The 19027-nt window shown below is 25.8% G+C and overlaps 2 protein-coding genes across 2 annotated transcripts; one reads left to right on the plus strand and one right to left on the minus strand.

The window, feature by feature from the left end:
- Window positions 1-2384: 2384 nt before the first annotated feature.
- On the plus strand, window positions 2385-13596 carry MKS88_000423 (basal complex transmembrane protein 2; the record flags this gene model as incomplete). Its single annotated transcript, XM_067215263.1, has 2 exons — window positions 2385-11142; window positions 11186-13596. The coding sequence occupies 2 exons, from the start codon at window positions 2385-2387 to the stop codon at window positions 13594-13596; spliced, it is 11169 nt and encodes a 3722-aa protein (XP_067075663.1).
- A 1094-nt stretch (window positions 13597-14690) lies between these two features.
- On the minus strand, window positions 14691-18098 carry MKS88_000424 (tRNA m5C-methyltransferase; the record flags this gene model as incomplete). Its single annotated transcript, XM_067215274.1, has 1 exon — window positions 14691-18098. One exon carries the CDS (start codon window positions 18096-18098, stop codon window positions 14691-14693), a length of 3408 nt encoding a protein of 1135 aa, XP_067075664.1.
- Window positions 18099-19027: the final 929 nt, after the last annotated feature.

Consider the following 19027-nt stretch of genomic DNA (forward strand, 5'->3'; position numbering starts at 1 on the left):
TATTTTTCTGCAACACGAGATATATATACAAATATATATAGTGAGCCGCAAAAAAAATTTGTCGTGTACGCTGAACACACGAACATTTTGAAAAAAGTATATCTGATAATTACCTCTCACATTTCTTTTACGTTACAAAGATAGATATAATATAAAATTTGTTGAGTATCTGTAAGATATGTATACATGTTATAAGAGTTTGTAATTAAGCATAATATTATATGTTTTAAGGAGAATCTAAGATCCATTTACATTTATGTAACATTCAAACGTTACACAATTTTGTGTTACATTATAAATTACTATTCATAATGAACTTCATTTTTTTAATAAGATATAATTTTATTTCTTAAAAAAAAAAAAAAAATGTGGAAACGAATTTTTTATAAATTAAATTTGTATTATGTTATTTAAAAGAATGTTATATTTAAAAATTCAAAAGAAAATGGACGTTTACGAAAGATAACTAATATAATTTTTATTTTTCAATGCTATAATTTATATATTTCCAAAAATGATAGAATTAAAAAATTCAGGTGTTTATTTTTTATATGTACTTATGCATACTTTCTCAATATGAATTTTTATTGTGCAATGATATTTTTAAAAGTTAAAGGTTTATTTTTCAAAATTTTGAAACACTTGAAGTACTAGAACTTTTCTTAAGAGAAATACTGTTCTGCTTAGGCACAAAAAGAACACAAATGTGTAAATTAAAAAAAAAAAAACAAACATACATGCATACATGCATACATACATACATACATACATACAATATACGTATATGCATATATACTTTTTTCCAAATAAATAAATAATGGAATGAAAGTAAAAAGAATTTACACCATTTTTGTGTAAGTAAAATTGACATTGTACATATATATGTGTATGCAAAACTTTTAGAAATACACTTTTTTGTTTCGCGCACATAATAGTAGAAAAAATGTCAGGTCAATGTTTGTTTATTCTTTTAGTAAATAGAATAATTTTCTTTATTTTACATATTGTGTTTCCTTAATATTGTTCTTTTTATTTTTCTTTTCTTTTCTTTCCTTTTTTTTTTTTTTTTTAATTGTAAAAATGTTTAATCTTAACGTGTAAAAATTAAAAAAAAAAAAAAAAATTCTTTCTTTTGCATATTATTATATAAACATATGCACAAATAGGCAAATGAAGAAAGCACCGAGCATTCATATAAATTGTATTATTTTTTTATTAGGTCATTACGGAATTTATAATTGCAAAAAATATTTTATTAATTTTTGTTTTCACAAAATATATACGAATGATATATAATTCTTCTGTGTTTAGATTTTTGTGTTGTTTTTTTTTTTTTTTATCTTGTTATTTTATTGTACACATTCTTTTTCATAATTTTTTAAAAACTTGGAAATAAGGCAAAAATAAGTTCACAAAACATATGACAACAAAAATTGAACTTTTTATTTAATTTTTTTTATAACATTTGTATAAATATTTCCATACTTTTTATTTTATTTTTTTTTTTTCGATTAATTTTTTGGCAGTATCATTATGTTTTTTCAAAAAAAATGATAGCAACCATTGTCTTTTTGTTAATTTTTTTTTTTTTTTTTTTGCAAATTAAAAGGGAATGAAAGTTGTCTAATTTTTAAAGATAGCATAGGAGTTGTGAAACATGTTTAAGTATTGTTTATTGTGCATATGTACACGTATTTATATATACGCATGTGTATATACGTATATGTATGTACTTATGTATACATGTTTGCTTATTTCTGTCTCCTTATTTTTTTGTATTCTTCAGTTGCTGGCTTCTCTTCTGAAATAAAGCTGGCCTGTTAGTGTGAATTAGCTGAGACATATCAAAAAGAAAGAAGAAAGCAAGCTTATCTTCTTAATGTAAAATTGTTGTGTGAACATAGCCATCACATAGAAACATACATATATATGAGTTCATACGTATCTATAGCATATGCATGCGTATATATGTATATATATTCTTATTTATTTGCACTCCAACTTGTGAAGAAATTGTTTTATGTAAGAGGAACAGCTGTAAGTGAGCTTTTCACATGCATATGTTCATTATTTTGTATAAATGTTTTTATCAATATAAAACATTTTTACATCGCTACTTTTTGTTTATGAATTTATTACATGTTCACATTGCTGATTTGCACTTGTGTATTTTATGAGAATTTCACGACACAGGTACGTGTTATTACGGACTGTAAGCGTATATTTAGTGCTGTGTATATAATTTTTTGAAGTAGATACGGTGTGCTCTTTTTCTGTCTCATAATAATATATATATATTTATATATATATGTACATATGTATGCATATTTTTAACGGAACAAAGGGAAACAAAACCTAACGGTTACAAACACACCCATAGAAATATGAAGGACGCACGTGATTCGATTAGAACAAATTCAAGGACTTTAGAAAATGCTAGAGATAGCTTTAACACAAATGTCACTGAAAAAATGGCTGAAGAGCGACAGATGGATAATAATTGCATGGACATATACAAAGAACAAGTAAATGAAGAAAGAAAAGAAAATAAAGAGAATGAGCAAAATGTAGATGTATACGATAAAAATGACGAAAGGATAAATACAACCAATGAAAGAAGGTTAAATTATAACAATTCATTTATGCATGATAATAAAGAGATTTATGGAGTAAACGAAATAAATAATGACAGATATTCAGGGAACAAGAAGAAATTACAAATAGTAGAAAATCAAAAGGAAAATTTTAATTGTAGTGGCCCTTATAATCATTTTTATGAACATAATGCAAAGGAAGAAACAAAGGGGGAAAGAAAAATGAGAAAAAAATATAAATGCAATACTTACATGTCTACAGAAAAATATCAGGAATATTTAGAAAAAATAAATCAACAGATAAATGATATATTGAATAGAGTATATAAAGCATATAAAGGATCAAATAAAAAGCAGTACTTTTCAAGAATATTCCAAATGAGAGATATAAATTGTATATTTAGTTTTATGTTTTTGTCGTTGTTAATAATTTTTGCTATAATGAGCGAATACATGGGGCTTCTGCTATCACTATTACTTTTTATAATATCTATACAGCTAAAATATAGTAGAACTAATATGGCTTTGTTGAATTCTATTACTGGAATATTATTCATATCAATCGCTACCGTTTTTTCCTATTCAAATATTAATAAGGAGAGTGTCATTGAAACGACGACAAAACAAAATGCTATAAATAATATAAACACGAATAAGAATTTATTAGTATTGGAAACAGTTCTTTGTCTCATCTATGCTTCTATTCTTTTTGTATATATGTTTTCAGTACGATATATAAAGAAATATAAGAGGAAAAATATGTGGATTTATTATAATGTAGTTACATATTTTAATTACCTTGATATGTGCACCCTCTTTTCTTTTGGTACATTGGCATTCTTTTTTATCTTTATTTGTTTTGGAGATATTTTATTTATTGTATGTTCTCTCATCTTATTTTTGAGCAGTGTCCTTACATATACCCTCCGTACATATAGTATGGTTACAATGTTAATTCTTCAAATGATTATAATTATTACAAATGCGATTATAGCCTGTGTTTCATTACCAAGCAATACAACAGAACTAGTGAAATTACAAACTACATCTTTTGATGAATTACAAGTTTTGCATAATAAAGTTTATTTATTCTATATGATATTCGTGATATTCTTTTTGGTTCTTCATTTGTTATATATATTTTATATTTTTTTTTCATATAAAAAATTTTTGTTTAAATGCTTTTCTCAAAGAAGAGCACATTATTCAAATATATTTCCCTACATTGAGAACAATGCGGATGATAAAAATAAGGATGTTTATTTTAAATATGACAAGTATGTCTTAAGCCTAGATGATAATAATAAAATATTAAATGTTGAGAAGAAAAGGAGCAAAGAAATAAATATAGATATAGACAAGTACATATATAATGAATACCATTTATTTAAGCATCTATTACTTAACACAGCTCTCGATTTTAAGAATTCGTCAAATGTTCACAAGAGGAAGGAATTATTAAATGGAGGAAAAAACGACATGAAACTTGTATATTTAAATGGAAGTAGAAAAAAAAATAATTTTAAACCTGTACAACGAGGTGGAAGCATGCCAAAGGAGGGTAACAAGGGCTCAAAAGATTTTGTATTAAATATAAGTGACACATCATCTGACTGCTTTAGCAGTGGCGAGTATAATAATGATATTAACTATAATAATAATAATAATAGTATTAAATATAATAATAATAATAATAGTATTAAATATAATAATAATAATAATAGTATTAAATATAATAATTATAATAATAATATTAACTATAATAATAACAATAATAGTAATTTAGCGCGATATAAGGCACATCAAAATAGAAGCACTACAAACGATGCAAATACAGGCACTAGTTTTTTGCTTAAAAACGTGTCCAATATTCAGAGTGAAAGAAGCAATAAAAGTAAATCCAAGATGTACCCATTAAACAGTAAAAAATTTTACCTCAGTAATTGCGAACATGCAAATTATTCCACCACCTCCTTATTTTATAGTAAATATGCATTCATAATCGAGATGTTATTAGATAGCTATGACGAGTTATTGTTTTATTTAAATAAGAAGAAATTTATCACCAAGTTAACCGAAACAACATTGTTAGAAGCTTCAACAGAAGACAGTGAGGAAATTATTCGTCATGATAAATATGGACAAAGGGATGATATGAAAGAACTCATTGTAGTCAGTGCTAATTCAACTTTAGATAAGGAAAAAAGTACTCCTCTATCCTCATCACAAGGAGTTGTACGAAATAAGGATGATTTTTATTCTTTACGCTATATGGGACCAGATACTTACGGATTAAAAGATATCACTGTTACATCATATGAAGAAAGCATTTTCAACTATTTAAAAACAAATTCTAAGTTTAAAATGAACAGTGCATGTGTAACAAATGAATGTTTAAGTCCTAAGAGCAAAAGAAATTACTCTCTAAATTCGTACACGCATAAAAGCGATATCATAAGTAACACATTAATTGATCTAAATATTCCCAGCATATTTGAGGACACCAATGATATCTGCTCGTTGTACTGGTTAAACTCAAACACAATTACAAAACCTAGTAAATGTAACTCGCTATTTAGCAATTACACAAGTGATTATTTTAATATACCTATATATTCTACTACAACTAAAATATCCTCTGATGAAAGTACAAAAAAAGAAGAAAATTATTTTTGGTATTACTACCCTGGTATTATTGGACGGGTATACAAAGAATGGCTTAAATGCAAAAATTTAGATTATAAGAAATTTAACAATGATTTCTATTATCTATTTGCAAACTCAAATAAATTAAATGAATTTTTTAAAAGCAATCATACTAACATAGAAAAACAGGAAGAAATCAAATTATTTGATATCAGTCAAGTTTTAAGTAGTAATACGAACATATTAAATAAAATGAAAACTTCTTATTCTACATTGAAGTGTTCAAATTTTTTAAGCGATGATATATTAAATAGTAATTCTTTAAATGAAATTATTAGTAATTTCTTAACAGATGTCAACATAAACTTAGATAGCTCCTTTTCTTTAAACTCGAAAATATTACAGTCATTTTTTGAAGATAATAATATAAAACATTTCTTATCATCACTATATAGTAAACATAGTTTAGAGTTTATTGATGAAGAAATGAGTACATCACCATCTAAAATAATGCAAAGTCTAATTCACGAGTTAGATCAAATCATAGCAGAAAATAAGGCTCAACAGGATACTAAAATGATGGATGACAAAAAAAAAGATTATGCAAATATTCCACTTAATGAATATTCAGACATAAATTTGCAAAATGATCATAAGTATAAGAAAAAGGAAAATTTGCTCAACAAATGGGACTTTGAAAGTGGCTTGGCAAAATATGGTAAGAGTTATAATGGTGGAGCAGAGTACGACATATTGAAGGAAAAGAGTAACCATCTTAATTTAAATAGCTTATTGAGTTATGCAGAATCTTTAATGATACAGTACAACGGAAGTGACGGTATTAAGGAAGGTCTTATAGAGAACGTTTCCAACGATATAACAAACAATTTTGAAGAAGATTCTCTATGCATAAACAGCTTTGAAGAAATTTTAAGTAACTTTATAAAAAAAATTTTATGTAAGAGTGATAGCACCAATTTTAAAGAAGATGAAGAGAGTTTTAGGGAAAAAATGGGCTCGTTGAAAAGTATAGAGGAAATATATTCAAATATTAAAAAAACAATATACAGTGAAAAACAGTTAAATCTTTTGAGTATAAAGCCAGATAAAACTTTATCTTATAGTAACAAAATTTTATTACCAAGCAATAAGAATCGTATAGACAGTGAAAGAAATGAGTGTTCAACTAAACAACATATTATGAACATAAAGAAGAAGAAAACATATTTAAAAAAATGCGACCCAAATAATACGGTAGAGAATGTGAATAACACAAAGAAAGATGAATTAATAGTAAAACATAGGGATGCAAATAACGAAAACGAACACGAACATAATAATAATAATAGCAATATTATTATTATTAATAATAATAATAATAATAATAATAGTGAAATTAATAGTAAAATTAATAGTAATAGTAAAAGTAATAGTAAAAGTAATAGTAATAGTAATAATAATAATAATAGTAGTAGTAGTAGTATTAGTAGCAGCAAATTAAGTGAAATGTGTAACTGCATAATGAAAAAACAACTCATGGATGAAGTTAACATATTAAAAAGTAAATCTAGAGAGAGCACTGAATGTTTAAGAAAAAAATATAATGAAGTCATCAATGAAGTCATCAATGAAGACATCAATGAAGACATCAATGAAGACATCAATGAAGATTTCAATGAATTTTCCTACAATTCACTCAAAGAATACATCAACAATGATCTAAAAGATGAAAAAAACAAAATTAATAACAAATTGTTTTTAACTTGGCCTGATTACACTTTTTCAAAAAAATTAAATGAAAATAGGGTAATGTATCTGAAGCCGAGTTACAATATAGCACATATCAAAACAATGAAGGATGAAAAAAATGAACGAAATAACCAAGCTAAGTTTTCATATAGTGAAACGGATAATGATTTGGACAAAATAGAAACGTTAAATAAGTTCAAAAATTTAAATAAGTACTCGAATAGTCTTGTTAGTCATTACATTGCGGAAAACAGTTTTCTATCCAATTCGAACAAGGAATTTGTGCTGTTCAATGAGAAAAAGACACTCATTCAAGAGTTAGAGGAGGAGGATGACAATGAGAAGATGAAATTTTCTCACATAAAGAAAATCCAAGATGGATTTAAAGAAGACAAACTGATAATAGACCGTCATTTAAATAGGAAATCCCTATATTGTAACAACAATAAAGACAAGTCAACGCCTAATAAAAAGATGGAGGTGTACATAGGGAATCATAATAGGAAAGAAAACAAAACATACAATGTTGGAGTGAAGGGGGAACTATTTACAACAGGAAAAAATAAAGCAAGCCAAAATAAAAAAAGACGAGATACAACAAGCAAAAGTAGGACATGTCAATATAAAACAGATTATTATACAAGCCACTATCCTTTGTGCGATTCAAGGGAATATGTTCACTCATCCATACTACCAAATGAGGGGAAAATATTTAAAAATAAAGAGGAAGAACCTAGACAAAAAAGAGAGATCAAATTAGATATAAATTACAGTATTAAAAAAAAGTTTCTATCTAATAGTATCCTCGAAAGTTCGAATGGAATGGGGGAAAACATGCAATTTATTTCTAATGAACAACTTAAAAATAAAGATATGGAAGCAAAAGCAAAAGTAGAAGTAGAAGATAGGGGGGAAGTCGAACAACAAAAGGGTAACAAAACAAAAGTTCAACAAAATAACAAGGAAAGTAATAAGTGGACTTATGAAAGGACAAGTTCAAATGTTAGTAGTGTAAGGAACATTTCAAAAGGGAGAACGGCTGTTGAAAAATACTGCATACATAGCAACGACATAACTTGTAATTTCAGTCCTAATTCGTCCCCAAAAAATTTTGCTGAAGATATTAAAATTAATAAAAATGAAAATGATGATTATGAAAAGGAGCTTGGTTATAATTCTGAGCATATCAAACTAATTGAAGAAAAAAATAATTTTTCTCCAAAATATTCAAATAATTATCTAACGAGTAGTAATTTAAATTTAGACACTTATGATCTGGTAAGAGATTTAAAAAAATATTTATCTTCATCACCTAACGAAGCCGATTTCGACAGTAGTAAACTTAATGATACGTTCCTAAAAGAATTAGTCAATAAATACCTAGAAAATAATGATTCTTATAATATAAATATATATAATGAAGTAATAGTAGAAGGAAATAAAAAGGAAGATGATCTGACAAAAGTAGCTTTATATAAATATAAAACAAAACAAAATAAAGATGAAGAAAACAGCAGAATGGATAGCCAGTTATCTACTATTAACAAAATGGAAGAGAAAAAAACAAAATATTACGACATCCCTAATGAAAAGAAATCACTAAAGGATCATAAAAGAACCGTAAATATTCAACCATCTTCTAATTATTATGATGAACATATAGTAAATTTTCTGAATTCATATATATTAGAAAATAATAGTGGATTGATGAAAAATACTCATTTAAGAGTGAAACAGGATAATAATATAGACCATAAGCATTACGAAAGTAAATCAAATGGAGTATTAGATGTGTCACCTCTGCTTTTGCATAAAAAAGATGAAAAGAAAAATGATTCGAACGACTATAATGACAAAGAGGGGGAAAAGAAAAAGAAAATGACAAATATTCCCTTAAAAGGAACTCATTTAAAAAAAAAAGAAAGCATATGTTTAAGAAGAGACTTATCTAAAATTAAAACATATGAGCTGTTTTCCAATTCTACAGATGGTAAGTATCATAATAAATGGTATGATAAAAATGATAGAAACATATATAATGATAATAAAGAGTGCACGAAAGACGTAAAACCGTCTTTGAATTGTAAATATGGTTCCTTTGATAAGTTTAATAATTCTAAGGTAGAACGGTCTAATAAAATGAATGAAATAGGAATCCTTGAACGTAAGAAGAGTAATAATAAAGTAAACATGAAACAAAAAAATAATTACAATAATTTCTATTATAGAATAAACTCATTTGATAATTTAAACATAAATGAAGCATATAGAAAACATATTTCTAACATAAAAGACGGCAATAACGATTACACAGATGAACAAATTATTAAAAAAGCAGATTTAAATTTATTTTTACGAAATGATGATAGCTCTTTTGAAAATCCAAAACAAAATGATTATGTAAATTGTGAAGACGAAAAATATGAACGTAATATGGGTATATTAAATAAAGAGAAAGAAATAAATATACATGAACCTAATAAAAATATATTTAATAGAATTTATGGTTTTCAAAACAAAATATCTGAAGCTAGTTCATCAACTGATAATGAGTTAACGGGGTTATTAGTTGGCAATGATATATTTTATGAGTCTTTTGCATATAATAGTTTTGCAAATATTGATGATTTTAAAAGGAAAATACACGAATATAGTATTAAAGCAATGGCAGCGGATGCAAGTAAGGAGGTAAATGAAAGGGAAGCGTCTTTTAAAGTTCATCGTATATTAGATGATGGCAAATCAAGTGATGATAAGTCGGGTGACGACAAATCGGAAGATGACAAGTCAAGGGATGATAAATCGAGAGATGACAAATCAGGACATGACAAATCGAGAGATGACAAATCGAGAGACGACAAATCGCGAGATGATAGATCACGAGATGATGATAATTCAAATACCAAAAAAAATAAAATAAACAAACGAGACCTGAAATTCAACACAGGCAATAAGTACAAACATTTTGAGCAAAAGGATGACAAACTATTGGATCACTATAGTGATATAACAAATACTACTAATAACATAAGCAGAAGGAATAATAAAATTGCAGAAGAAATGAAGGACAAGAAAAAAAAAACGAGGGAATTATATTCGAACTATTCTGTTTTTCCTCCAAAAAATGACATGGACAACATAATAAACTCCTCTGATAAAAAAATTATGAACAGTTCATATAAAATAAAAGATTTACATGTTAATACGGAGAATATAAAAATAAATGAAGATTACATATACAGGAACAAATGTAATATGGAATATATTAAATTAGATAAAAATATCAATGATAAAAAGAGTGAAGAAAAGGATAGTACATTTTTAAAAAAAAATTTTGTTAATTATGAAATTTGTGAAAATTCAAAAATTAAAGTAGACGTTAACATAAAAAATAACATGAGGAATAGTGGTTATTTACAAGATAAAGAAGAGGACAACGCAAGTGATAAAAAAGATGGTAAAATACCGTTGAATGTTGAAATGTTGCATACTGAAACAAAACAAACAAATCCCAGTAATAACTGTGATACTAATACTAATGATACTAGGAACAGTACATGTCACACTAATATTGACAATTTTTTAGAAGCGAATTTTAGTGAGAGCTATATGAGATTGAAAAAAAAGGATGAAAATAATGCATACAACAAGAGCTTAGTTATAGGTAATGAAAACCATTCTACGACATTGGTAACGCACCATCAAGAGGATAAGATTATTATAAAAGGGAAGGAAAATGATAATTGGGTAAATGTCGAATGTAAGAATATTGGCAAAAATAATGGAAACAATGGTGAAAAAAAAGACACTGAAGATACGCCCATACCCTCCTCAAATGGTCCACATTACTTAACGCATAAAAATATTTATAGTGAAAAATCAACGAGCTATAATAGAAGCACTTCAAGTAATTCTTTCTTTACTGCGAATAATTCTTCTTTGATAAATAAAAACTCTGTTGATTCAGAAAAGTGTATGTCAGATAATTATTTGAAAAGTAGTAATTTATCAATAATATCGAATAATGTAAAAACAGATGAATTTAAAAATGATTATAAAAACGCAAATAACAATTTATATGAAAATGATCTCATGAAAACGGAAAGCAATATATATTCAAATAAACAGGACACGGACGAAATGATAAATTCCAGTAATAAACCAACAAAGAAAAAAAAAAAAAAAAAAAAAAATAGCTAATCAGAAGGAGAACAAAATGAAAACAGAAAGAAAAAAGGGAAAACAAAACGGATCTGGTAGTAACACAAAAATAACACTTAAAAAAGCAAAGTCTGAAAATTTAAAAGTGTCGCAGTATAAACACTGTAATGTGCGCAAGAAAAATGCAAAAATTACATCAGAACTTTTGAAGCGAAACAATTATAATAATATAAATGAGGACAGTGAAAAAAAGGAGGTGGAAAAAAAAAAAAAAGATAGACACTGCGAGAAAGATAGTAATAACAATGTCAATAGTAATAATAGCATTCATAAAAATAGTCATAGCAACAATAATAATAGTCAAGGTAATAGCAATAATAACAACAGCAGCAGCAATAATCCCTTCTATAACCCAGGTTACATTAAACATTTTAACAGCATTATTAGCACATATTCTTGGTCTCCTGAAAATCTACATATAGAAAAAAATAATTATTCCTTAAAAAAAAATAGCTTTTGTGCAGATACAGGTAGTACCGAAGATAGTGATGCATCCAGCATAACCAATTTTGTAAAAGATGCATTAGAAGATAATTCTAATTCAAATATGTCATCAAATAATTATGAAAACATAGAAACGAAACAGTATAAAAGATGGAAATCAGAAAACAATTTGTATCCTTTTTTAAAAATACGTACAGAATTATTTAAAGAACAACAAAAGTACAAAACCGTAGAAGATATAAAAAAATTACAAAAAGATACACACGAATCTTTTGTCGAATTGATAGAACAAGGTAATATATTCCCCACCATCAAAATTAAAAGTAGTAAAAGTGATGGTGTTCACGTAGATAATCCTAAAAATGCTTTCGTTGAAGTAGGAGATGTTTTAAAGCAAGAATCACACAAATTAGAAGTTATTGACTATGAAAGTTATTCAAATAAATGTGAAAACATATTAAATAGTAGCGTTCAGAGTTACATATCTAAGGAGATTGATGATGCAAGTGAATTTATAAATATATCAGATAATGATATAAGTATGCATAATATCAAAATATTCACAGATGACGATTTTAACGATGAATACACCATGCAAAATTGGAAAGAAACGAATAATGAAATTAATCAAGAGAATGATAAAGAAGCTAATCGAGAAATTGATCAAGTGATTGATCAAGATATTAATAAAATGGTAAACCAACAAGTTATCCAAAAAACGAATGAACCGAATTATAAAAAAAAAAATTCTACAAAGAGAGCAAATCCTATCAATTTAAAAACCTTAGAAGGATATTCAAATAACTATTATCGTAAGAGTAGTATTCATAACAAATATAAGAATGAAAATTTAAGTGATGAGGCTTACAGTAATGATAGTGCTCGTAAACAGAATAACAGCTATTCCCCATTATATAACAGTACACAACAAATGCTAAGGTCTACTACGAACGTTAATAGCAACCCAAGAAGAGTAAGCAGCATTCGTGAAAATTCTTTGAAAAAAATAAATACACACAGAATGTACGAAAAAAATGGTGAACTACACAAGTACACAAAAACGAATAGAAAAATTAACCATAAAAGTATTTCTAAGATAACATTTGATTCTAATTATGAATTAGATAGAGATTTAACAAAACAAGGAAGACAAAATAACGCATCCTTCGTCATTTCCTTCGATGAAGAAAATTTTATAAAAAATAATCTAACTAGGAAAAATATTATGCCCTATTATGAGTCTGTTCATCTAAATTCGGATTTTTCGTTCGAATCTAAGTACAATGAAAATTTACGTAAAAAAAAAATTTCGATCAAAGATATACATATTCCAGATGAGCGAATTAAAAAAAAAATATTAGAATACTACTACAATAATAATTATCGTAATAATAATTATAATAATGACAGTAATAAGCATCAGATCAGCGCTATAAGTGATGTGAAAAAGTTGGATACAGAGGAGAAAAATGAAAAGAAAAACCCACGAAATAAAGAGAAAAATGCTTTAGCTTATAAAATAAAAAAAGCAAATAGTAATTTACCGGGAAGTATAAGTTATGATCCAAAAAAAAAATTTGTACAAGAACTGAGAAGAAAATTGTCAGCGAAAAAAATAAAAAGGAAGATACAAAGAAAAGGTATAGAAAACAAAAATGAAATAAATACTACCGATGTTGTACACAACAACAACAAAATAATAAGAAGAAATAGTCATATTGATCCCAAAAAGCTTACAAATGTTATTCAAAATTTTAAAAATTTTAAAAAAATAAGTGAAACCAATGTAAAAGCAGATAAGGTAAAACTACCCAAAAAAAATACGCACACACCAAATAAGGCTCTACCTATAATATTTCCTTATTCAGTAGATAGCTTTTACAATGTTATTAATAGTGAAGAAGATATTGATGAAAATATGTTCATGAGTAATAGCAAATGAAAAAACCAAATAGTCCGCGTAAAATATTGTATACCTGTGTCTGAATATACAGAACTAAAAAAAAAAATAAATAAAATACACACAAGAAGCGGAGGTGCAGATTAACAACACGTCATTCCTTATTTAAACCTTTTACTCATCCTTTTTTTTTTTTTTTTTTTTTTGTTATACATTTTATTGACATACCCCTTGCAATATATTTAGCGTATTTTTTAATTTGCAATTCTGATTATAAAAATATTTAAGTTTTTTGTTTTTTTGTTTTGTCAACAATATACTAAGAAAAAATACGTTTCTTACGAAAGCACAATTATTTGAGATAAATTCCTAAAAGTAATTTTTTTTTTTTTCCTTAATAATTTTTTATGAAAGAAAAAAACTGAAAATATTAACAAACTTATAATTATTTAAAAGTTTTACTATATTATAAATAACAAAATTTTTTTTATTTTTTGTGTGAATTCTGAATTTTAAATAAGAACCGCACGAATATTACAACGTTGCAACTATTTAAAAATTCGGAAAAATGAAACGAAAAAAAAAAAAAAAAAAAAAAATTAAAGTGATACACACATAGAAGTCCTAGATAAACAAATAAGTTAAAACATAGAAAAAAAAAAGAAAAAAAAAAAAAAGGCATATCCGAATGCGCACGATCAAAATATATGGTTTCATTTTAAAGCGTTCAACAAAGAGGCTAAAAAGGATAACGTGTTTTTAACTGTAAAAAGAGGAACAACTTAATTTAACTGAAAAATAACAAAATGTTTAATAAATATTAAGAGACGTGGAAATATAACAATATAATAATATAATAATAGTATAACCATATTATATCATAATAACATAATAACAATATAATAATATAATAATAGTATAACCATATTATATCATAATAACAGAATAATAATATAATAACAGAATAATAATATAATAACAGAATAATAATATAATAACAGAATAATAATATAATAACAGAATAATAATATAATACCATAATAATAATATAATAACATAATAATAATATAATAGTAATGTAATAGTAAAATTACATGTCCATATAATTCCCATGCATACTATTTGCGCATAAAATTCTAATTTAATATATATGGCAACATAATGATAGAATTTTTGTCAATGCTAATGTCTACATACAGATTTCCCTTATTTGATGGGATAGCCAAGATTTGTTTATTTTTATTTAAAGTTAATAAAATATTAGGTGAATATTTTGTTAACTTTTCAGTTTGTTTAATAGTTTCATTAGTTATATTATTAATTTTTGATTTATCTACTTTTATCAAATCTAAAATAACATCACTTTTTACCCATATAGTGTTCATATTTTTTTTTTCAGTCTCATCGGAATATTTATTATGCTTATTTTTTTCTTCTGAAAGATTTTCTTCACCTCCTAGACTATTCGTGATTTTTTCATTATTTACATAAGACGCAGGATGCGTATTTTCTCCTACGTTTTTGACCACCTTAGTATTATTTGTAGTCCCTTTTGATAAAGTGCTTTTTCTCTCTCCGATCAACTGATTCATATAACTTTCAAAATGAAAGACCCTATTTTTATTTTCATATATAGGTGAAAAATAATTTTTAATAATTTCCTTTCTATATATTTTATTTAACAAAAAAGCATCAACATCCTTAAAAAAAGGAACAAAATTCAAGCAACCACTGTAGTTAATTCTATAATAATTTTCTACTTTATTTTTTTTATTTTTATCTATTTGAATTACTGTTATTCCTGCACTGATAATTTTTAATTTTATTTTGGTATAACATTCTAAAATATCTTTTGTATAATTACTAACAAAATTAATTTTTTTAATATTCGAATTAATTCTTTCATTAATAGATAATTTACAAAAATTGCTATCATCCTTTAAATGAATATATAAATTACTTTTAATAGACAAGAATTCCTCATTTAAATTAAAATAATTTTTTATTCTTTCTAATGTATCATTTATACAAAATAACTTTTCATAATAATCTAAACTTACATATTCCTGTTGCTTTGTCAATTTTTCATTTCCCATATATATTTGATCTTCTACTTTACATTTTGTTTGAACACTACCTTTTGGTTTTACATATCCATTTGCTGTTTTGTTATTCTCCTTCAAAATATCATACTGTTCTGTATATTCTACACTACTATCCATTTCATTTTTGCTATAATTATTTAATTTCTCTTCGCTCTTCCTGTTTATTAGGTTTATTATTACATCACCCTTGCTTGTCTCATGAGGTCTTCGTATTGGACAACTACTTATGATAAAATCACTATCGATCACATTGTAGTTTTTTTCAAAGTTGTCATTTTCCTCCAAGTTGTCATTTTTTGTAACATTTCCATTTTCCTCATTGTTGTAATTTTTTGTGATATCTTCATCTCCTATTACTTGATAATTTCGGGTATCATTAATATTGTCTATCACTTTATAATTCTTCATAATAAGGTCATGGTTTACCACGTTGTAATTTTTCTCAATATGCTCATCGTCCATCACAGAGCCATCACTATTCACTGGAGAACAACTTTTCCGAAGACCATTTTGTATGACCTGTTCAGGTGAATTATTTTTTATTTCAAGTATTTTCCTTTGTTCATTTTCTATTTCACGAGAAAAATTTTGCTTTATATTGTAGCCATTAAAAGAAAGATCACCATTTTTATTTTTTTTCTTCTTGTTACTTTTCTTGTATTTTCTATTTTTGTACTTTTTCCTCAATTCCCCTTTTTCGAGTTTATTTCTATTACTTATTACATTTTTATTTACAATACACTTATTCATATTTTCCCTTTTCGCTTTTTCTTTCCATTTGAGTTTACCACATTTTTTAATAACAGCTATGAAAAACCCCCCTGCGTTATAATGATGTGGAAAAAAGCGCTTCACATATTTCAAGTTAATTAATTCGATGAATTCCTTCGGAGGAGTGAACATTCCATTTTGTATTTTATCATAAATTTTTTTATATTTACTTGATTCTTTATTTTTTAAATAATCACAAAACTGTTGATATGTATCAAACCAGATATCATCAATTAGTACTCTCCATTGAGTTATTCCTTCTTTAAAGTTCAATTTCGTTATCAGTTCATTTTCAAAATTAATTAATTTTAAACAATTAAAATTCTCTACTGAGTTAAAAATTTCACAAATAACTGCTTCATTTTCAATAGGATTTAGTGAACAAGTACTGTAAACAATTACTCCATTTTCCTTTGTTAATTCAATTGATCTTTTTAAAATATTTACTTGAACTTGAAATAAATTATAAGCATTTAAAGGATTCCAGTTTAACCATATATTTCTGTCTTTTCTCAAAGTACCATCACCGCTACATGGGACGTCACATAACACTGAATCGAAGAACTTTTTTTCAACTTTATTTTCCTTTCCATTTTTTATATAAATATATGGAAAATTGATAGCATTATTATTTGTTACGACTAAACAATTACTGTGTATATTTTTCAAGCGATGGAATAACATACAACATCTTTTAAAATTAGCATCATTAGCTACAACTACACCCGTAGGGTTATTGTTAGATATCAATTTTTTATAGTCATTATACAAATTATTGTCTACATTTAAAATGTACTCAAACAATTTTTCATCATATAAATTGTTATCTAATATGGTATAGTAACTTTTATAAATATTTTCTGTGTCCGTTTTATTACGTTCTCCTTCATCATTTTCTTTTACATTTTTATGTTCATTCGTTTTCACATTCCCCTCCACAGGAGTCCTACCGCTAAACTTTGTGCTTCTATTTCCGCACATATACGCATATTCATCATCGTTGTAGCCATTACTTCCTTCGATGCTATTAATACCCTCTGAATCCCGTATATCAGAACAGCATGAATCGCTATCCTGGTTACCCGCATTTTCTCTTAAATTGTTAATACTTGAGCAATTTTTTTGAATAAATTTTTTTATCAAATAATTTTTTACATTTTTTTTATTTATCAAATGCATATAGTCTACAATTTGAGCTGTTTTCGAGCCAGGAGCTGCACAAATATCTAAAACAAAAAAATTTTCTTTTAACTTTAAAAATAATATAGGTAACATACTAACTAATTCTTGCCTAAATATATAACCACTTTCATTTAAATTTATTAAATAACTGCATAAATTTTTATAATTTTCATTTTTCTTTATCTGTGATCGTGTTATATATATCTCATACATATGATCTTCTTCATTTAATTTTATTATGGAATAATTGTCCTTACAGATGCATTCTAATTTCTTTTTTATATTCTCATGAATATAATCACTATACTTATTATTCTTTAAAACACGAAATGTTATGGGTAATTCTTTATTTATTATTTCCATAAAGTTATCAATTTCTTCCTTTTTTATTATATTTTGATTCACATAATAATTAAAGAAGCCCTCATTTTTTTCTAAAACAACGCTGTTATCATAATACGGTATTTCTTTCGTGCTCCCTTTCATTTTTGCCTTTTCCCACGCTGCAAATATGTCTATATATACATATATATAAATATATATATACTCATGTACAAATGCTCGTATATTCACAAAAGAAAATATTTTGCGCTTCGTTTTATGTACTTATATCTTTAAATATATATACTTATATAAATGTATATACATATACATATATATACGGAAGCAGAAAAAGATAAACATTAAACTCTCAGTTGATACGGAAAGCGTTTGCATTTAATTTAACCACTTTATTGTGTTTGTTCTAATATTTATTTTTATCTCCTTTAATTTAAAAGAAGATACTATGTTTATTCCTTTCTTTGTTCAAATTTTATATTTCCTCATTCGATATTTCCCCTTTTAGGCTGCTTTTTATATGACATGGTTCATTTTTATAAATTTGTGAACTTTCGCTTTTATTTTTTTTTTTTATTTCAATAAAATATATTTTTAAATAATTAACAAAAATAACAGTTAAATGAGCGTGTATATGAGTTTTTTTTTCTTTTTTTATTTATTTTTTACGAATATATAAAAAAGAATGCTCATTTTAGGCTATTTTCTCTTTTTTACTTGTATTGCCACGTTGCAATACATGCGACACAATTTTTAAAGTTTTTCAAGGGCAAATTCTTTAATAGAAGAAAGATACAAATTCCTTTAATTAATTTTTTGATGCAACAAAGAATACACTCTTTGTTATCACACCCCCCTTTTTATGCTGAAAGATGAAAAAATTCTTTTTAACAAATTTTGTAAAATAAAATCACGAATTGTTCAAATACGAAATAGTGTTTTTTTTTTTTCCCCTCTTCTTTGAAGTATTATAATATAATTAGATATAAAATTATATTCTTTTTAATATAACGGTATAGTATTGTACCTGTTATTTACAGTACTACTATTCGTTTTTAAAACATAAACTGTTCGCA

Source organism: Plasmodium brasilianum, chromosome 1, assembly GCF_023973825.1.
Source record: "Plasmodium brasilianum strain Bolivian I chromosome 1, whole genome shotgun sequence".
Lineage (NCBI taxonomy): Eukaryota > Apicomplexa > Aconoidasida > Haemosporida > Plasmodiidae > Plasmodium > Plasmodium brasilianum.